Source organism: Tauraco erythrolophus, chromosome 3 (genome assembly GCF_009769465.1).
Source record: "Tauraco erythrolophus isolate bTauEry1 chromosome 3, bTauEry1.pri, whole genome shotgun sequence".
Lineage (NCBI taxonomy): Eukaryota > Metazoa > Chordata > Aves > Musophagiformes > Musophagidae > Tauraco > Tauraco erythrolophus.
The window spans coordinates 66873018-66895366 of record NC_141467.1 but is presented as its reverse complement, the minus strand read 5'-3'; the positions used below and the strand labels follow the sequence as shown (position 1 = coordinate 66895366).

The following is a 22349-nucleotide window of genomic DNA, read 5'->3' as shown; positions in this document are numbered from 1 at the left end:
TCAAATTAACCAGACCTCAAATTTAGGATTTTACCATTCTTTTAAAAATCTGAAATATGCCTCACAGACTGCTATTCAAATTAACATCAAAACTAGATTCTGTTTCAGTTTTAGTGGAAGCAGATGAGGATTCCCATTACATCTGGTTTGACTTTCATCCCTCCAATAAATGCTGTCATTTAATCCATGTCAATGATGTATAACCTTGAAATGTCATTCATACAACATTTTCAGAAACATACAAGATACCAGAGACGTGACTTTAAGGTGCACTATTCTTTGTTTCTGATGCAGGAATTCATGTTTCAAGATTAGAAAATTCATGAAATGTGATTAAAAACCTTCAAGAAGCAAGCATTGGTTGTACTTCTTGAAAAAATGTCCTCAGAATCCAATGGCAACTCTAAGGAAAATGTCCATTACGATAAAGCGCATCCCCCTAAGGGAGTGGCCTCATTGAGGCCTCAAATGAAGGTGCAAATAGCCTCACGCTTTGGAAATGCAGTAATCTCCACTATCACCTTCTTCTCCCATCCTCAAAAGTGGGCCCTTTTAGGAAAAAAGGAAAAACTAACATACATTGATTGGATTCAGTATACCTGCATCTCAAATGTGAACTGTGGCATGCTCTTCCATAGGCTCCCTAGGCTCTTACATTTTTCAAATGTTTAAATCTTGAGGACTTTCCTCAAAATATTGTTATGATTCTTTGAATGTGGGTCAGCTTGTGTTGCATTGCACATAGCCACTTTTCTTTAGTGTGAGACTATTGTGTTTTTTTTTTTTCCTGGATGAGCAGTGCTACTGTCTGCTTCTTGTGGGACAGAACCTAGCCAATATCTAAGGTCTGCTGAGAAAATGTTCAGAACTACTTCTGAGCTTTCTGGATTTGATCAAGGTGATTTGATAAGTTTGGTTTGGGCATTGACCTTGCTAGGCTAACTCTGAATGTTCCCTCACCCATATCCACTGGCCCACTGGAAAGGAGCTGTATACTAGAGGAATCAAAATCTGCCTCTCTGAAGCCCTGCTCATCGTGCAGCACTGTATCATCCCTTAAAGATGGGCCATAATAGCTGTCTCATCTCAGAAGAATCCCAAATCTGAAAAGAATATCAGTATGTTCTGTATACTTTAATTTGTGAGATGCATAGCCGAAGGTCCAAATTCTGAAATCTGAGTGTTCTATGTTTGCAATTATATGAGTTCCCAAATCATTCACAATGATGTGTCTGTGCTTTATCATGCACCCAAGGAGCAGACAAGTAACCCCAGACAAAGAAGTCAAAGGCTGGGGACAGATTATTTAATTTTTTAAAAAAAAAACTGACATTGGTACTGATTGCTGCTAAAACCAGGCCCGAATCCCATCTTTTCACTGCATAATAATGAGCTGAGAGAGACACACAGATTGTCCAAGACGCAAAATGGCAATACCTGCCCCCACTATTCTAAGTTTGAGACTGCTTTATGAGTCATCTTATGGGATGCATACTGCCAATTATCCAGCCATTAGGCTTGCGGACCAGGCCCCATAGACCAGTCTTTACTAGGAATTTTCCAGGGTTCAAGACCTCAGGTGCTTCCTCAGGAATGTTTATGAAGTGCTTGACTGCAAAGACAAGATACGTAAAATAACGGCACATACACGTACACGGAACTGAATAAGGACATCAGTGCGCTCAGACGCAGGTCCAAGCAGGAGACCCAGACAGCGTCAGTGTTAAAAAGGGTTGTCTCTTCTTCTGCACCATGCAGGCCATGTGGTCGGAAGGCCGTAAAACTATAAGTGTTCCTGCTTTATGATCTCCTGAAAGCCAGCGTAGCCCTTACACTCGTTTTGCAAAATTCCATAGTCCGTGTCCTGATGAATGAAGCATCTGTGATATGCTGCATCAACAGTCAGAGCAGCGTTCAGTCATTCATTCCAGTGCTGAAGTCCACACTGTCAGGAAAACAGGTTCACATTCTGGATCATTTCTGGGTCTTGCTGAGCTCCGTCAAAACTGGTAACCCTTTAGGAGTCAGAAAATTTATTTCCCCTTGCTATCCACAACTACCAGAGCCTCAAAATACTGGCAGATTATGAAATTCAGATACCAGTTTTTCACCCACTTCAGAAATAGTCTGATCTTGGGGGGTATGTAAGATATATGAAGCAACACACTAATGTTTGTTAAAGATTATACGCTTGACTTATCACTTGTCAACAGACTTAAGTCTTTTGAACAGGTACGGCTGAAATGCCACGTTCCCACAATCCAGGGTTTCAGACTAATATTAATTTAAAGGATGCTTGTCACACCTGTATTTGGTTATTCTTTGAGACAATGTAGTTAGTTCACGCCCCACGATAGGCTTTCCATCTCCATGCTTGGGAGTTCTCCAAGCAGAAATTTTGAACTATAGAGGAAAGAAAGCAAGGATCCGACTGCCTCTCCCTATAAGCCATACATTTATGCCACTCCTGTTCCTGGGAACAGATACGCCGCTGTTCTTGACGTATCGTCGAGTGCTGGCTCTCAGAAACCTGAAGAGCTTTTGAAATCATTTGAAATATTCCGAAATGAATCAGAGGCATGCAATGCCAAAACCAACACTGTACCTGTAGCTTTGTCCTTTCACCCTTTAGCTGGATATGTTCCTTCTCTCCGAGGTCTGTTCCTTTCAGCTAAAGCTCTTCAGCTGCTGTTGAATTGACTTGAAATTTTTTGTTGCTCTTTAAACCATCGCATCTTCTTGCTCTATGAAATCTTCCGATCTGGATTTTCCTCCTGTTCATCAATTTTTAATTCACTCTCATTTTAGGAAGGCCAGAAGCTTCTAACGGCTGTATCTTGGCCCTCTGCAGCCTCTTTCACAGGTGATGATGGGACCGTGAAGACCAGGCTTTTTTCACCTTGAAGAACCAGTCACTTGGTGACAGATCTCTCCACAAACGCTCTGCAGCAATTTCAGTAAATGCAATACAGTCCTTGGAGCTTGATTTTTATTGTTTGCCAGACTCTAGTCTCCCCAGCTGTCTTTCTAGCTGCCTAACCTCAAGAAAAAATTGACTTCTCTGAGTGCTCCCTATATATCCATTATCTGGAGGAAAAATCCATCTGTTTCATCCTGCAGCATCTATATTTGAAACACTCAGCTTTACTTATCTTTAGCTAACTCATTCTTCTCTGTCAGGAGCTTCTGCCTGAAACGCTATTTGTTTTTTCTCCATCAGAGAGATCACCTCTTCCAGCCTCTTCACTCAGTACTTCATTCATCCTTTCAACAGCAAGAGGCACTGGTACAAATGCAGAATCTGTTTTATCTTCATGATTTTTTTTTTTCATCCTCCAAATGCTGTTCGTGCCATTTGAAGATTCTATGCGGCAATCGCCTCTGTGTGTATGTAGTTTCTGCTTCTACTCAACGTCTCCCCTCCACTCCGCAGCTGGTTCAGGTCTGAATGAGTTCAGTTATTTCAGCAGCCATTTTCTATCCCACTTTCCTCTGAGTATCTGCATCTTTCCAGCACATCCTTGCTCCTGAAGACAAAGGTTGCTAATGCATGCTACTTCTGAATGAAAGGAAAATAAAGTAGCAGGGAACACTACCAACAAGAGCTTCCCAGACTGAGTCCTCAGTTGTGATGCTTTTTTGTTTTAATGGATAAATCTAAGCCAATGTCAAAAAGATGGAGTGCAGTACCATGGTATCACCACAACGAGGCATGTGATGCATTGTTTTAAAAGCAGCTGTGACAAACCATTTTTATACTGTGCAGTATTTCTTTCTCTTTTGATCCATGGTGGATTTTCCCAGGTTCTATTCAACACTAAGGCAGTTTAGAGAAGGTGCTGTCCTTTGCTGTGGCATCTTCATGGTGGCAAAAAAACAGTTAAAATGGTTTCCACTTCTGCTGTTCCAAAAGGAAATAACTACTGCATTATTTCTCTTGTGCACTTTCGACTACTCAGCTGTATCCGTGATCTTAAGAAGGTAAAAATTACTTTCATTTTGTTTGCAGCTATAATGTGAATACATCTTGATAAAATAAAGGTAACCCTGCAGCTGTGTTGTGCCTGTAGTAGGAATTCTTCAATGACACTCGCTAGTGCAAATATCTGTGTAAGAATCAATAGGACATTCAAATACTACCCTCTGAAGGCTTTTAAGCTGTTGGGTATGTTCTTCTTCAAGGCATGAAGAGAATTCACATCGTTGTTCCAACATATTACTCGCCCTAGCCAAGAAATTCTGCTTTATATTTTAGCAGTCCACTCCTGTATGATGATGCTGAGCAATTAGGGCCTCAGTAAAACTACTGATATGCAGAAACGCTGTTAAGCATGAGAAAGGACTGTGAAAGAAAATTCTGTGTGTTGGACAATTTAGTTGTTCTGGAAATGGAATTACAAGCAACAATTGTCTCAACAATTTAATTAAACAGTGTATTCAAGTGAGTTCTGTTGGGTTGCCCTCTACGTGGGCTACCCTGGACCAACATAACTAGTACATAATATTCAAGAATTACATTTTTATGTGGTAGACATCTCAGGGGGTCTCCACCAACTTGGTGGGCTTTAGTTTCATACAGTTACTAGTAGAGAAATTTGTGTTGCCTCTTTAAGAGGAATCACAGCGCTTCAGAATAACTCAGGCCTTCCTTTTCCCTGCTAGGCAGTCCTTGACTTATTTGGAACCTGGGAGTGTTTTTATTTATTACCTCTTGGAGTGGAACCAAGAAGTTGTGTCTCCTATTTCTACTAAGATCTGTGTAACTCTATCCAGCTTCTTTCCCACAAGATCCTGCATTTGCTTGGGTGGTCCCAACTTTGCACAAGTTTTCTGCAACTGCTGTTTGCTTCTCTAACATGTCGATCATGCCATCGGACCTGAGCCTCTTCTCTGCTTCAGCATCTTCTCCATTTGTATCCTTAAGTATGAGCACAGTCGGGCCTTTGGGATGTCGCAGGTCCTTCTTTTCAAACTCTTTTTATAGGCCCTCTTCTGAGTGTTGCAGAGTAGTTGCAGCACACTGTCATCTTTCTCAATTGTTGTTTCTGGGTTCGTCCTGTGGGAAACGCTCCCAAAGAGGAAGGTTGGTTTTGCTTGGTGGGGGAAAAAAAAATCAGACACAGTTCAAGCTTCAGCCTGAAAATTTAACCTGTTGTTTCAAGACATTCGGGTTTAGATACTCAGTAATATCTTACCCTTAGTAATGGGTTTACCACTCTGCTTGTGATTTGAGTGCCAAAGCAGGACACTAGCAGTAGAACAGAAAATTGAGATAAAAAGATGTACTGCTTCCAAGTACAGAGACAGAGCTCACTACTAACTTGCCAAACTGATAAAGTGACAATGAAGGCTTGAATGGCAGATCATAGCGTCACGCTGCAAAAATCTAAGATATACAGACAATAGTAAAACATTGAGTGTTACCATCAGAAAGGATGTTTTTAACTGATATTTTAATAATAGCATGGAAGAGTTATCTTGTTTTCTTGGAAGCAGTTTTATGCGATTTCGGGTAGAATAGCAATGGAGTCAATTCCTTGTGCTAAAATAGTAACTGTTTAATTCAGTGTGATTGTTTCATTCAAAACCAGAAACAGCAAAAGCTGATTGTTACCTTAAATTTAGTAATAATTAATTGTGGGACAGCAAATCATTATTAAGCTCAACTGCAATTTCAGAGTTTCTCTGAACCCTGTCTTCTTGCTTTGTCCTTCTCAGTCAATCCCCTTACTTTATAAAAAGCCCAACTGCATCCTAAATCCATTTTAAACTCTTGCCTTTTATTGCCTTGGCAGTTTACAATATAGCTCTTTTGTTCACTTTGTCCCCCAAATTCAATTTCCTATGGACCAGATCCTCAGCCAGGCTAAGCTGGCATAGCTCTATCAACAACCACCGCTCTGCTGATCCAGATGATCGAGCCCCCTCCCATTAGTCATTGGTCCTTTCCCCCATCCCCCAGGCAGATTGCTTGCACGGTGTTGGCAGCATTCCCGTATCATCTGTTCATTCACTAATAACACTATTCAGCATTTATTGGCCCAGTCTGGCTCTCTGCACATTCAGCAGCAAAGCTGCTATTGATTGCATGATGAGGAAGCGGAATCAAGCCATATACAGTCACATTACTTTGTATTCTGAGAGCTCTGTGCAAACTACAATGCAGTTAATTCACTAGCGGTTTATATTTGTCTTGCTTGTGTCATAGTGAAGAGAAAATGTTTCAACACTGCTGGGGGGGTTGGTTCTTATGATCATTGTTCGAAGGATTTGAGAGCCACGTCACAAAAGGCAAGTTGTGGGCTATGCTCCAGCAAGGACACACCTTGGTAACTGCAAGGCACATTGCCAAAGACCTCCCTGCTAAGGGAGGTAAGATTATACAGTCTGTGTTGCCTGACTAAATACATCCAACAAAATTGCCAGATAAAAATAGTATGAAGGACAAAATATTTTCAGCAGAAAGAGTGAGTATTATCTCACTTACACCAGGTTACACCAGCTACACTCTTGCTTTCCATGAAGAAGAAAGTTGCACCAAGTACATTACATTTTTAATGAAATGCTATTCTAAAAGGGTAACCGAATTATTAAGATAAATCATATATGCTTTAAAGAACAGAATTGAATGACTGACTATTTGGCTCTAAATCATCTTTAAGACTTAAAATTTTGAAGAGTATTACTGGGGACTACAATGCTTTCTAAAGTCTCTCCTAGTATTTTGTCAATGACAGCAGGCATTAAAATAACACAGAGTAGCTTTAAAAACTGAAAGGGTGCTTGGCATTTTGCAGTCTATGTTTTGTTTTGGTATTTAAATGGTGTTGCTTTTACCTGGCAAGAAAAATATATTCTTCACAAGATTTAAAACATACTGAACATTAAAAAGTCTTAATTCAAATATTTTCATTATGTCACTTTTTGCAAATTTGGAAAGGTTACGAAAAGTTTGCAAAGCTCATCCATATAATTTTTAAGAAGTGTATTACCTTAAATTAATTATCTGTAGTTATTTTAAGGATATTATTTTAAAAGTGTTTTAAATAGTTTAATCTTACAGCATTGCAGTTTAAAATACAGTATATAACACTACAGTGTAACAAAATACATAATTACAGATGTAACTGACAATGAAAGAATGGCATAAATAAATACAGATACCAGCAAATATGATAATCTCATTATCACTAATATGTAAATACTCACCACAGAAACACAATGTGAGCTTGATTTGTTAATACTGTCTAAAAAGAGAAAAGCATTAAAAAGTCAAGGCAGTGGTGTGTGGTTCCTTATTTCCTCCCCAGCCAAATTATTCATGCCAAATAAGCATGACAAAAATGTTTATTTTCCTTGACTCACATTTTGGAGCACGACTTGGTTCTGTTTCCACTGTAGGAACAGTCTTAACAGATTTAACATCCATAATTACCATATAGGCTCTTAATCCTGTGAAGATTTAAGTGGAGGGTAGCGTAATGCACAGAGTAGCCTTAGTTACTTCAGTATGGGTTTTCTGCATGTGGTACATCGATGAAACAGAGCCCTTGCTTTCACAGTTGTTATTTTTGAGTAACCGTTTTAACAAAATTACTTTTTACTATAGCTGCAGTTTCCTGAACACCATTATTTTTATCCAAATGTATTTATAGCCTTGATGTGGCTTCCTAATACAAGTACATGGAAGTTAAATGCAATACCATTCCAGCTAAAAATCTTTGGGGAATTTCTGGCACGTGGGCCAGGGGACCTGTGACCTCCGCGTTGGCCAGGGACTTTTTCCCAGACAGCCCACGGCTCCACAAAGCTTTCCATAAAAAGCCCGCTGTCATCCTATTCTCCCCTGTGATAACCCTACTCTTTTTTAGCATCTTGTCCCACCCTGCGGTGCCCCATGCCACGCTGTCCCAGCTGCTGCCTAAGTCTCCTTTCATCCTGTGCTGTGTCCCCTTTTCCTTCTGTTGCTCACTTTCCTTCCTCTTTCCTGGCTGAAAGAGAAGAGGAGCTCGGTGTGGAGTAGCACTGGGTGACTCGGTGGTTTGTGCAGGGATGACGTGCTCCTTTGGATCTTCAAGTGAGGCTGAAGGACCTGCAAGTGCAGAGCAGTGCTGGGAGGGAAGCTGAGGCTGGGTGAGGAGAAACCACTGCACAACAGAGAGGTGGTTAATGAACAGCTTAGAAAAAGCATTTAGAAGTCTCACTAGGCCCTAAATAAAGAAGAAACAAAATGTTCAGGTTCCTCCATGAGTAAATTTCAGCCCCAGACATGTCCAATTGTATGGGTATTTCTTACAGGTATTCCACAAAAAGCATCCGTTAGCTCCTGTGGCAGCTCCAGTAATCCAAACAGCTGCATGTTTAGGAGCCCGGAAGTATCAGATTCCTGTGCTTCACACTGTTCCCTGGCATTTGTCAACTGAAAAGCTTTTAGCTTAGTTTATTTCAGAGCAAACGTTTCCCTTTGTCCCCCCAAACACGTTACTACTTGGATGTGGAGGGCCGGAAATACTGCAGAGCGGAAGGCTGTAATCACAGCACCAGGAGGAGAGGAGCCAGGCTGGGGCGTCCCTCTGAACCCAGCGTCACTGTGATACACTTTCTGCCTGTCAAGTGAAGCACCTGATTCCTCGCCTTACAGAATCAAGACTTAAACTTTGAAGGATGTAAATTCGATGGCCAGCTATGACAAGGGATTGGTTTTGATAACTATATCTATATCTATCTACCTATCTATATATATATCTATATATATATGTGTGTGTGTGGAGTCCAAGCTTCTTGAAGCTGGTAAAGGAGCATCTCTGGTACTAACAAACAGAACTGCTGAGGAGTCTCTGGTCTGCTGCGTATTTCTAGGATGTAGAATGGAAAAAAAACTTTCCCTACCTAGACTCCCTCTACTAACCTTTATACTTGAGGTTCTGCAAAAGTAGAGGGTTTTCTAAATTATAAAGGAGTAAGCTGCCTGTATTGATGATTGTAAATTACTTTGGATACAACAAAAGCTTGTGTAATGTGAGCCTTAAACGCTTTAAGACATGCTCTGACCTCACCAAATCATCACCTGGTGGAAACAACAGCACTTTGCTGTCTTGCAGGAGCTAAACTTGTTTCCTTGGCTAAGAACATATTCCATTGACTTTCAGCTCCTACGTCAAGAAACACTCTGTACGCATTTGCTTCTCTGTAATGTGAGTTGTATTATTTTCTTGGCTATTGAAAGTAACCAAGAAGCAGAGAGAATAGGGTCTTTCAAACACCTTTTTCACATGCTCACATACTGCCTTTAATCACACTTGCAGGAAGATGTCAGCTTTTCAAGTACAGCTCTAAGGATGTCAGTGTGCCAAAGGTCACATGACTGTCTTAGCTTGTCACAATACTTAAGTGGGAAATTATTTTTATTATGGAAACTACTTTCTTTGGCTTTTCTGCATTAGGCTCTTCAGACATACCAGATCGATCCTGCCATGAGAAAGATGTTAACTCAGCTGTATTTCTATATCATGCCTGTGTTTAATGTGGATGGATATCATTTTAGCTGGACAAATGTAAGTAGTGTCAGTAGTATTACTCAAAAAATTGTTCAGACAGGAACAATCGAATGGTTGTTACATCATTCAAAGATGACTTTCTGTATAATCTGGTCCATCACTTTGTGGCATGTAAAATGGAAGTAAATTAGTTAAAATATGATACTGAATATGTTTGCCAGGGTTGGTTTGTTATGTGTACAAATAGATTTTTGCCAAAATATAGTAATATCACTATTTAACTATTTTATAACTTATGTTAGGATCGATTTTGGAGAAAAACAAGATCAAAGAACACAAGGTTTCGATGTCACGGTGTTGATGCTAATCGCAACTGGAAAGTGAAATGGTGTGGTAAGTCTGGAGATACTTTGGTCCACTAGTTCAGATTACCTTGTATTTAATTATCCAACAGAGTCAGTAGGTTAGGTCACATCCATTGTGAAGTGTTCTTTTCCATAGTTAAAGTCAAAACTACTTTCCCATAAAGCCATAAGCCAGGGCTCAAATCTTCCTTCTAGCTTCTAGAAAAATGAAAGTCCTGAACTTGGGAAAAACACATCTCATCACAAGTAAAAAGTTTCCATGATGAGTGCGTCAAAAGTGAAAAACCGCACATACAGCTATTCTCTATTTCTGCAACCATGTAAATAATTTGAAGAACAGTATTGAGCCTGGCCCATCACATTTCAAAATTTACCTGACTACAGCTTTAGGAAATATTTCAAACTTCATTTTATTTAATTTGTCATTTCTCTGAAATGGCTTTAGCTTTGGAAGTGACAGACTTGCTTTGTTGGCCTCACAGAGAAATGTCTGAGAATATTTTAAGGCCGTTATTGTTAGCGATTTAATAAAGAAAGAAGGTGCTTCTAAATGCATGGAGATCCAATTTTGAACTCCCAGCTCTTCTGTAAATACTTTCATAAAAATTGACCTCAATTTTGCATAGAGAATGCAGCAGTAATGAAATACTAGCAGAAGATTTGGAATGGATCCACTGTGAAAGAAATGGTATTTTATTAACTCTTACAGCAAGACAGTGCAACTCACACAGGAGTAAGCAGCCATACAAGTTCTGGTGAAGCAGAAAGTAATAGCACTTTGTTGTGAAATATAGATAGATAGATAGATACACACACTTGGTTCTCCTGCTGACCTGCTCTCCCATCTTGAGCAACTTCCTTCATCTCTTTGTGTAGCTGTTTTCTCCTCCAGCATTTGTCCACCTTCCTTATTTACATTGCAAACTCGTAAACACGGAAATTGTGTTTGCATAGCGCTAGCGCAACAGCCCTCCCTTCAGCCTATCCCTCTTCCACTGGAAGTCTCTAGATGTTTCCACGATACTCTGATTGCTTGCAGCAGGAGCAAGCACTGTACAGTCTGGCTGGCAGCAATTGGATTCTTTAAGTAGGTTTTTGAGAACTGTAAGGATAAAAGTGAGTGCAACTAATCTGCCTAGGGCGATTACGAATGAGGTGAGGGTGAACAGAAGCATACATTCAATACAGCATGGACTTGCGAAATATGCTTCTCATTTTTTTGACTTTGCTCACAGTAAGGAGAGGACTGACACAGAAACAGTTACAGAAAGCATATGTTAGCTAAGAATCCCTCTGGTACAGAAAATAGTCCCAGGGCTGCTGTCATGATCTTTAAGGCAATTTTATCCTGCAAAAATAATGTAAAAATGAACCGAAGTCCTGCATCACTGTTACCATCTGAAGTGTGTACGTCACAACTGCAGGTATTCTGGGGACATAAATTTTCTGTTCAGAAGATAGCCACTGGCATAGCTGGAATGAACGGTTCTCTTACAAAGTCTTCAGAGCCATACTATAGTTACTTATCAGTGCAACATTAATATTCACACAGTGCATTTTCTTTCTAGTCCAAATGAATCTTTCTTGGGTTCGAATCGCTCTGCTCCTCCCTCTTCTTGCTCCTCAGCCACTGTATTAAAGCACACTTTTTTTATCTAGTCCTGAAAATGTTTGCCCAATTTTCAGTAAAAAACATCTTTTCTAGGCTGAGTGAAACTATAACAATACACACACGCGTCGCATGTTGTAATTCACTACTTGTTGCATTTCTTCCCTGCACTGAACATTAAAGGCAGGTCCCCATCTTGAGTTTACAAATAAAAATTCATTCAAGGTTGCTTGTCATCCCACCAAGCACATGCTCTGCTTCCCACACCGGACCCCAAACTCCATCTGATTCTCTATTTTGCCAGAGAATAAAGAGCTCTTTCATGAACTGGAGTGACTGATGCTCAGAAGATCCTCACCCGGCACCCCATGTTCTCATTAATCTGACACTAAATGAGGCAGAGAAGAATGTGGATCATATCACGCTTTCAGGCTTGTATAATCCTGGTGTGTTTAACATTTAAAACTGCGTATGCTTGTAAAAACCTTTTTATTCAGTTCAGTCACACTTACAGTTTGCAGACAAGGCTTGAACTTCACCATGGGGCTTCCAGGCAGGTGTGTTGTGGCAGAATCCGGCCCCAGCAAAGCCACTGAATGCTATCTGCAGTGAGCTACTTGGTAAAGATAACACAGCATCCCCTCTGCTTTCCTCTTCCCTTCTAGTGTAGGACTTTGATGTCAGCTTTATGATGTTCCTTCTGTATTCTCTAGAGACTGAGAAAAGGGCCATATCACCGATTGTGGCAGATTTGACTTTGCAGCACCCTGTGCCTAAAATAGCGCACAGAAATTGCACATAGACCCAGGTGAATACCCACTGCAAGATCTCTGCATAGAAATGCTCCTTGCAATATATATTTATGTGCAATAACTAGCATAAAGGCTTAATGTTCATGAAATAAATAGCAACTTTAAAGAAAATAATGACATACTTAGAACTAAATCATGCGATAGGGCAAATGCAGTTAAAGAAGTTGGATCCGAAGCCCCCAGGACAGCAGCAGTGGGAGTTAAAATTTCCAATGCATCGCAGTTTCCAATGTGCCCCATGGCTTACTGAGAACAGTACCTCATACTGGCAGAAGTGGCTTCAAGGAAGTTTGAGGGTCGTGCTCCAGCTCATCCATCCTCCCAGTCTTCCTTCTGTACCAAAGCATTAGTTTTATCAGTCTCTGCACACATTTCCTTTGTACATTTGATCTCATGTTGGATGTCAGAGGATACTTGTCCTCCCCTGGTATGCTATCAGGTACAAAAATAAGGCAGCATGGTGACATTTTATGCAATTCCATTTTCTTCTCATGACTGCAACTCAGAAATTTCACAGGAGTTGATACTTACTGTATGTTTTTTTTTCCTTCTTGCATTACTTTAAAAGAAATTCCCGCATGAAAATTGAGGATATCCTTACATTATCCAAGGCCACCATGGAAACCTTCTCTTTTTACTACCAGCCAGCTTCACTTAAGGAAAAGCATTAACTACAACTGGAATTGCAAGTGGCTCATGACAGTAGGCCGGACAGTTTAGAGAGTCTTTTCTTCACTGAAAGTCACTAAACTGAATCATATTTTACCATCAGGTTATTTTACTGTTAGCTTCTAGGATTCTGCTGTTTATTTACAGTGATGTCCACTTTCATGATTCAACATACAACACTGTTACAGGAGATGAAGTAGCCATTAAAAAAAGTAGAGGCTCTGGAGGCTCCATTAAATAGCTCTCCTTTAGCTGTATTATCTGACAAGACATCAAGGCAGAGTGCTCTTGGGATTTGGATGACTTGGTGGCCATCTGTTCTGCAGGGAGGAGACCATCTGCCCTCCATATAACCCTTCCATACCCACTGCAATCCAAGCACTAATGCCTTCTGAAATCCCCACCTGTGGCCATTGAATAGTACCCTCAATTTTCATGTTACGAATGAAGCTGCAGCATGAAAGTCTTCCACTTTTAATTTTTTTTGGCATTAGGTTGATTGTGTAACCCTATTTTAGTTCATATTATTATGCCTTCTCACACACTGCTCTTTTTTTATTATGTGAAGATAGCAGTACTTAATATACAAAGGAAAGCTAATAGAACACTGCTTTTGTTAAGTCCCTGATGACACCAGGGTATGTCACAAACTATTATTATTCTGCAGGTCAGTGTAAAACATGTGGCATTTTGAAATCACAGTGGATAAAAGAGTGGAGTAGATTTGCATAAATATTGTTCTTTTAGGCCCAGGTCCCAGGCTGTAAATGAGACGGTGGATTAGATCCAGAATTGGTAAATGATAAAGGAGCCACTGGCACATCTCCTTTTCTGAGTTTCAGCTTTCAGTACCTTGTGGGATATTACATGTAGGCTACAATTCTGCAGCTTACTGCTGCCTAAGCAGGTTGACATGGTGAAAAGTATCCTCACAACTGAACCCCTGCCCCAAACTTGAAGGAAAAATAAGCCCTATGCAAACTGAGATGATTTCTATTTTAGCTAACTGAGCAATCATCCCATGCGGCTTGTTTTCTTCCCGTAAGGTTTGCAAGAGTAAAAATAGGCAGTAGTCAGGGACAATTCTAATTTTTTAAACCAGTCTCTTAAGATCATGCCTGTTGAGGTTATTTACCTACCATTGTAACCATCACTGTACTAGCTAGTAGGTTAAAATGCTCTCAGAGGCTAGATGTGTCTTGGCAGTGACTAGCGAAAGAGCTATAGCACTCTGATTTCAAGCAGACCAGCTGAGACCCTTCAATGGTTTTAATACTGGAATGCTATCATAAAATGTGTCGCTTGTATGGAAAGCCAGGGAATAAAATACAAGGAAATCAGGCTCTTCTTTTTCTGTTGGGTTAAAAATATGTCCTCTGGGGAGAACTGCATGTAGTTGGCCAATTGGCAACTTGGCACATCTACTAGATGATCAAGAAGATTGCTGAACGGAGGTCCCACTGGCTCGTGCCCATCAGTCACAAGAAAGCAATTTGTTTATGGCTTTTCACACTTTTGCTCGCAGGTCCACACAGGCTGAGTCAGAAGTTGACCCTTAGAAATTCTCCATGATCACTTACCATCAACTTTCTTATTCAATCTCTAGATGAGGGTGCTTCATTTCACCCATGCGATGACACCTACTGTGGTCCCTTTCCTGAGTCTGAGCCTGAAGTAAAGGCTGTTGCTCATTTTCTCCGCAAACATCGGAAACAAATAAAAGCCTATTTGTCCTTCCACGCGTATGCACAGATGCTGCTGTACCCTTACTCTTACAAATATGCAACTATTCCAAACTTCAGCTGCGTGGTAAGTACATTAAAACTTGGGAGAATATGCTTCCCTAGATAATACTTTTTTGTACGTTTTATTTTGAGAGAAGACTTGTGTCTTCAGTACTTTGCACATATTTAATATCGAGCGGTATTTATTCTGGATCCTCTTGCAATCTCATTTCTGGTTATACAACCTTCACTCAAAGTGAGTCAGCAGTAATTTGATTAAAATGGTATAGTGCCTTCCATCCGTCACTCTCTTTAAATTACTTTATAGGATAAATCCCTGGGTTTTAATTATAGTTAGTGTAATTGTATTTCATTAACTGTAATGGGAAGTATGTAGTTAAGTCCTTGGGCATCTAGCTGAAATTCTCTCCCTTTATGCTCAGAACTTAAACACTAGAAGCACAGAGAAGATCATCTTACATTTTATGAACAAAATAAAATCGAAATGGTTTATATTTGTCAATTATAAGTGAAATCTCGTAGATTTCACCAAAAGTAAAGTTTCCATTGCTTTATATATCATCCTGTTCAAACATAGCAGTGTTACCCCTTTAAGACAAGCAGTTGATTAACATTGAGTGCTTTGGAGTTTTTGTCCATTAGAAGAATACATTAACAAGAGTACGTTTTTTGATGCAAACCTGTTGATTTACAAATATGTACATTCATGTATTCCATGCTCGTCCAAATGCAGGAGAACTATTCCCTCTGCTCACAGTCTGAGGTCTCTTTTTAGCCAGTCTCCTGTACACAAAACTCTCCCTATGGCTTATTCTCTTAGGGAAATGTGGCTCAAGCTTCACTTTCTGTTTGCCCCTGCTCACAGACACACATTGCACCAACCAGTAGCAAGTCTTTGTTTCACCCTTGGTCTCCAGTAAAATTACATTGTCTGTATAGCTCCCATTTTGGCCTTGAAAGTTGCAGTGACTCCAAAAGGAGCTTAACTGCACCTTAGATTGATCCTCTGCAGAATAAATGACGTTGTCAGTTCCTGTAGCTTCACTGAAATTTCACTCAGCCACCCTCTCAGGAGGCTGAGCAGCCAGCACTCCACAAAATGAACTCTCTTTGTGGGTTTATTTCTATCGGGACACTTAATTTCAACAGCTAATAAAATTCTCATGTCTGATATAATTCTTGGGAAACAGAGCAAATTAGAAGTTAACTAAGCAGCCAGGGAAGCTAAAAATATGAGGCTTGTGGGGACTGGCCACCCAACCTTGCATTGACTGTGAATAAATCCGTCAGCCTTCTTTTTATTCTACCTTCTCCACCCTCTTTTGGGGCATGGCAAAGGGAAAGAAGAGCTCCCCAACTGGATTGGTGAGTGTCATTTACCAAAAACCATAGGCTGGGAATTTAAAACCACAGGATCTCATTCCTTTGAAGACCAGCAGCTGCAAGCACGTTTTTTTAAGAACAGACAAGACAGCAGAAGTTAAAGACATGGGGTTAGGAAGAATGAGCATCAGCTCTGCAAGAAGATGACTGTTGGGTATCTTGATGAAAACAGCCAGAGTAACGTAAGGCAATAGCAGGAAATTCACTGTAGGGAAAATGAGACTCAGAGTTTTCACACATACTAGTAAATCTTCAGTACACTTTGTTCTTGTTGATCAAGGGCTATTTCCATTCTGAGACAGAGAGTAACTGCCCCTCAGCACATACGCTGTACCTTTCCATCCATAGCTTTTAGACCAAATTAATCCAATTTTTTATGAGTAGTAGGTGTTCCCTGAGTTTGTGAGACCTTGGCTCAGGCTTCTCATTAGAGTGAGTGGGGCACAGACTTAAAGGGACAAAGAAAGACACTGTTTTAGACAACAGCCTGGACAAATGGAAGCCAAATCCCAATTCAAAATATGTTGCTAGTATTTGGACTCTATACTTCTTTCTATTGCAGCGGGTCAAAAAGAACAGGGAGGTTAGAATAAGAAACTGAAGTAATTTCCTATTATTTAGAAGGCTTGTTACGAGCATCATAGTGAAAATGAATGGAATACTGTTGCTTATTTATTTGTGGTTTTTAATATTTGCCTACAGTCAAAGGCTCTGTCTCCTGGTGGCTCCGAAATGAATAGTCTTTAATATTTGAATTATCTAAGATGGTGACTTAGGCTGAGGTTTCAGATTCTCCAGTTCTCTTAGAGAATTACAGTGAGCTGGAAAGCAGCACATCTCTATGTCCTGCTGCTGATGGAACAAACTTTGTTGGTCTACACAAACTGTGTACAGTGGACAACTGTAGGACTTCATGTGCATAGCAGGTAAAGAACATTTGGTGGTAACAGGGGGCCACAATTAATCCTGAGTGAAGAAAGGATGTTTCTGTCTGGGTCGTATCAGTCTATTGAGCTGTCAGTTACCATTTCGATTAAAGTGTTCAATTATTCAGCGTTGCTGTGAAACTGGAGAGCTGTGTACTGATCACAACATGCATATTCTGTTCTAATTTAGGCAAAACTCTCTTATTAACACTGTCCTGAAATCTGTTCTTTTAAGATACTTAAAATGAAAGTGCACTTTTAGATTAAAAAAAAAAACAAACAACAAACAAACCCAGAGAAATTTATCTTACCTCGACAGTTTTAAATTTCACTTACATTTCATCCTCTTTCTTCCTGTACAGTCATTTGCCTTAGTGTTTGCAGTGAACTTACATGGCATGACTGAGTTTGTGTATGTCTTTGTAAAAATCTGATAATTTTATGTGAAGCTCTCTCCTTGAGGGTGTTCAAAGACTGATTGTCTGGATTTATTCAGGATCCAACCTACGCGGTGTGATGCAGTTGAGAACTGTCCCCTTCTTTGGGCATGTAACTCCCAACAGTGGAAGCAAGCAGCACCACTCAAGGCTAAGAGCATCAGTCTCACAGTGCCCAGGGACGCCTGCCTACATGGTGGACGTGGACTTGGGTCACTCCTGGCCTGGCCTTCAGACAGTTGCTGCCTCGGCAGAGAAACCATTACTGTTGTGCTATTTTTATATTGGCATTGCCAAACTATTTCTTCAGTAAGATTTCAACAGGGCTTGCTTCTGTTGTCTCATTGCTGTACAATGAGTAACTCATGCACAGGGAGTCTTCTCCACTGTGGCTATGTTCTCCTTTCCGTGGTGCATTAACCAGGACACTGCTCTCCCTCAGCTGAGCCCTGCCTCTCGCTCCCTTGGTGTTGCCAGGCCATCTCAGGTCCACACCACAGCCCTGGGATGGTAAGCTTGCCAAAGCATTCACAGAAATTGAGGCATCTGTAAGAGGAGGGAGAGTCCCAAGCGACAGCACTTCCTTCTCCCTTGGACTTCCTACCACCTCCTCATCTTTGATGTCAGAGTGAGTCAGGGGTTAGCCCTCACACCGGCTGTCGAACACATCTTAACCCAGCAGAAGTTCCCAGCAGCATTGACTTCAGTGGTCCCTGCCTCCATGCACTCTCTCATGGAGGTGGCAAGAGCAAGAGAAGGGCCAAGCTGAAAATGTCACAGTCGCCAGCACTGTCATCCCTGTGCTGAGAAACAAACAAATAATTTGGTTGTGCCTAATAGATTTTTATAATGGAGTAAAAAAGTGCTCTTCCATTTGCTAAGAGCAGTTCTTAGTGTAAAATAAACTCTCTATAGCCCTACTTGCTGGCCAGTAAGTGAAAATGAATTTTTTTTTTCTGGAATGACATTTCAAAGCAGTTTTCTCTGGCTTCTCAACTGGGGCAGACAAAGATCCACAGCAGGAATGCTTGCATGGGTCAGACCGAGGATTAAGCCAGAATCCTGATTCCTGACAATGGTGAACAAGTGGAAGGTTAGGGAAAGTGTGTAAACGGAAAAAGCAAGTATAGAATAATCCTTCCCCAGTGCGTTCATCTAGAGCTTGATGAATAACAAAGTAAGGACCAAGTTCATGAAGACTTGCATAAACTGAAACCTACCGCTCTTCAGTTCACGGAAATGGAACAACTAAAAGAACCATTGCGGCTTTACCCAGGGGTTCAAAGTCTAGCAGTCTGTAGCTCCAAAGGTGTTGTTTCCTGCTATCTGTAGGGAGGTGGCTCTGTTTTCCTAGATATTCCCAGCCTTCACTGTACCTTCTCCAGGATCCTTTTCTGTGGGATTGCAATATTCCTTTTTCTTTTGAATACACAGAATCATAGAATCATAGAATGGTTAGGGTTGGAACGGACCTCAAAGATCATCTAGTTCCAACCCCCCTGCCATGGGCAGGGAAATCCTCCACTACACCTGGTTGCCCAAAGCCTCATCCAACCTGGCCTTGAACACCTCCAGGGATGGGGCATCCACAACTTCTCTGGGCAACCTGTTCCAGTACCTCACCACCCTCAATGTAGAGAATTTCTTTCTATCTAACCTAAATCTCCCCTCTTTCAGTTTAAATCCATTGCCCCTTGTCCTATCACTATATACCCTTGTAAAAAGTCCCTCTCCAGCTTTCCTAGAGGCCCCCTTTAGGTACTGGAAAGCTGCTATAAGATCACTCCAGAGCCTCTCTTCTCCAGGCTGAACAGCCCCAACTCTCTCAGCCTATCTTCATAGCAGAGGTGCTCCAGCCCTCTGATCATCTTCGTGGCCCTCCTCTGGACTCGTTCCAGTAGCTCCATGTCCTTCTTGTGTTGGGGACTCCAGAGCTGAATGCAGTATTCCAGGTGGGGTCTCACGAGAGCTGAGTAGAGGGGCAGAATCACTTCCCTTGACCTGCTGGCCACGCTCCTTTTGATACAGCCATGATACATGCATCCTTCCCCTGTGTTTGGATGCATTATCCACGTGTGACCCTCAGAATTTGCCATGGGCCAGGCCTTCTGATTCCATGAACCTCCTAAACGGGCTGCATTCATATGGATGTTGAAATGTAGGTGCTCATTTTCCCCATTCAGTACTGAAATCACATTTCTGCAATAGTGGAAAGAGTTTTCCAAGCCTATGTCATCTGACCCCAGAGAAAATTAGACCAGCAGTGAACATTCATCTGTCCATCAGAGATTCAGGAGTGGAATTTGCCTCCTTCCTTCTTCCCACTCTGCTCACTGAACCACAGTGGAGTGTCAGCAAGAGATCATTTCTCCTTCACAAACCCAGCAAAGATGAGGTTTAGTGGACTGGGAAATGCTCCCACAGATACTGGCAGAAAATGCATGCATGGCTTTTAAACTGCATTAAAAAAAAAAGATTATTTCATCTCATGGTCTCACATGTCACCTAAATCCGTCGTGTCACTAAATTGGTACATATACCTATAATTACAGATACTTAATGGCTGATCATTCACAGTACGGTGAGGTTCGTTATGCCATGAAAATACCTAAGCAAGTTTTTCAGGGAATTAGGGAATTGCTGTCAATAAAAATAAATAATGCATTTATCCTTTAAAATAATTTTAAATTAGCTGCCACGGACTCACAGAACACAGCATGACGCCGGAAGTCAATGATCCATAGTTCAGGTTCCAATCCCATTACAGTATTTAATTCAAAGTCTAATTTATGTATTTGTTTTTCTCCTTCCCACAGGAACTAGCAGCCTATAATGCTGTTAATGCTCTTCAGTCAGCCTATGGTATAAGATACAGATATGGTCCTGCATCTAGCACTTTGTGTAAGTTTTCCTCTGGCACAGGTTTGTGACTTTGACCTACCTATAGTAACAAGGAGATTACTCTTATTACAACAAAGAAAGCAAACACTATTTAAAGTGAACTTTGTTCCAGTTGTGGATGGTGAGGAAGGTGGAAGATGAAGTTTTGTAACCGATTTGGCCAGTTGATTGCAGTAAGATTAACTCAATGCAATAAAAGAGATTAAAATGCAATGCATTTGAGAGGTGAAATCCAGTAAATCACATGTAAAACCAGATTTTTAAAAAAAAGATAAAGCAAGATCTTCAAAAGCATATCTTTATCAGAATCTGTAAATGCACTACTAAGTTATAAAATATTTGGAGGAAATAATTCAAAGTAAGTTTCATTTTCACCATTACTTTGCCTCTCCTATTGCGCAATTGTGATAGACACAGCTATTCATAGAGCTCATTCTAAAATTTAGGACGATCTCTTTAAAAGCTAGGTTTCAAATGCCCCTGTCTAGATGAGGATAAATGATAGCAACAGTATCTTTATTTGGATATCTTCCATTTTTCAGAGAGCTATCACAAATGCATTTTTCCCTATAACAAAATATCTCTGAAATATGCCTTTTAAATATGTAACAACATGTGTCAGGCAAGCTCTCCACATTGACAAAACAGAGAGTAAGAGAAAAAGAAGTTCAATAGGTTTCAATGAGACATTTTCATTTTTACTGGAACTATGAGGCCTGAACACTCTCAGTAATGATAACAGACATTGAAAAGGCAAGAAGCTTAAGTAAACAGCAAGATTTTTCACGAGCAACTTCCTGCATCTCGTCCGGCGTTGCATCATGTGCCCATTCCAGCGTAGTCAGTTGCCATGTCACAGAAGAGCAGTGCATGAATTAATGCCAGAATGGCACAGGAGACAGTGGGCCACATGAGAGATGGATCTGTATATAAATAAAGTGTCTTGGGTAATCAACATATGGAGATAACGAAAGCGTAAGCAGCTCTCTTCCTCAGGAAGGTTTGTTAATATTAGACACCACCTATGCAAATACTCTCAGGCCATAAGGAAATGGTGAGAAAATAAGACAGAAATGAAGAGAAATTTCAAAGAGCTCTGAAAAGGAGAATGTAGATTACTTTATCTCCTTTCTCCCTGCAAAGAAATTACCTAAAAAAACCCCCATGTTAAACCTGGGAGCACACAGAGCTCCAGTCCAGCTGGGAGATCTGTGTAGAAGAAAAGCTTTAGGCTGCACTCACCTGGGGACAAGAACAGTTTGAGGCTTTATTCTAAATGTTCTCTTTTATTAAAGTTTTACTTTACACAAAAAAGTCAGTTATTAATGTTTCTCCTGTGAAAATCGAGGGTCTAATCCCATATTGTGCTGAGCACCTTTCCCCAGGTGCTGAGTGCCCGTGTCCTTCTCTGAAGGGTTCTCAGGCTCAGGGCAAGCAGCAGCTTAAGTTGCAAGTACATACAAAATGCCACAAGAACCCTCTGGTGCTTTGAACATGACCGGCATTTAACAATTCTTAAAATTTTCTCTGGATTCCCTTTCAGATGTGAGTTCTGGTAGCTCTATGGACTGGGCGTACAAGAACGGCATCCCCTACGCATTCGCGTTCGAGCTGCGGGACACCGGCCATTTCGGATTTTTACTTCCTGAGACACTGATCAAACCCACCTGCACAGAGACCATGCTTGCAGTTAAAAATATAACTCTTCATCTGCTGAAGAAATGTCACTGAGAGCTATTTCTAGGAGCTGGAAATGAGCATTTTACTCCCAGTGCTGATGCCTTTCGGTGTGTTCAGTTGCCATGCTAAGCTTGGCTGCTTCAAAATTATAGAAGCTAATGGGAAAGATGGTATTATTCCTACCAGATTTACTTGGTGGGAAATGGGAAAAAATCATTTAATATCTGCTCTACAAAAGTCCAGAAAGTTGATATACTAACTTAATTACCAGTTTGGTATAAAATAGTCTGTTCTTTTTGCAATAAAGCTTTGATTCTGCAACTTG

The 22349-nt window shown here is 40.7% G+C and overlaps 1 protein-coding gene across 1 annotated transcript in view; it reads left to right on the top strand.

The window, feature by feature from the left end:
- The window catches only part of CPA6 (carboxypeptidase A6), a 47119-nt gene extending 25044 nt beyond the window's left edge, over nucleotides 1–22075 (top strand). The window contains exons 6-10 of the mRNA XM_009989026.2: nucleotides 9444–9554; nucleotides 9800–9890; nucleotides 14559–14761; nucleotides 20260–20344; nucleotides 21888–22075. Of these exons, the coding sequence (XP_009987328.2) occupies nucleotides 9444–9554; nucleotides 9800–9890; nucleotides 14559–14761; nucleotides 20260–20344; nucleotides 21888–22075 (678 nt within the window). The remainder of the gene's footprint in view (nucleotides 1–9443; nucleotides 9555–9799; nucleotides 9891–14558; nucleotides 14762–20259; nucleotides 20345–21887) is intronic.
- The last annotated feature ends 274 nt before the right edge of the window (nucleotides 22076–22349 follow it).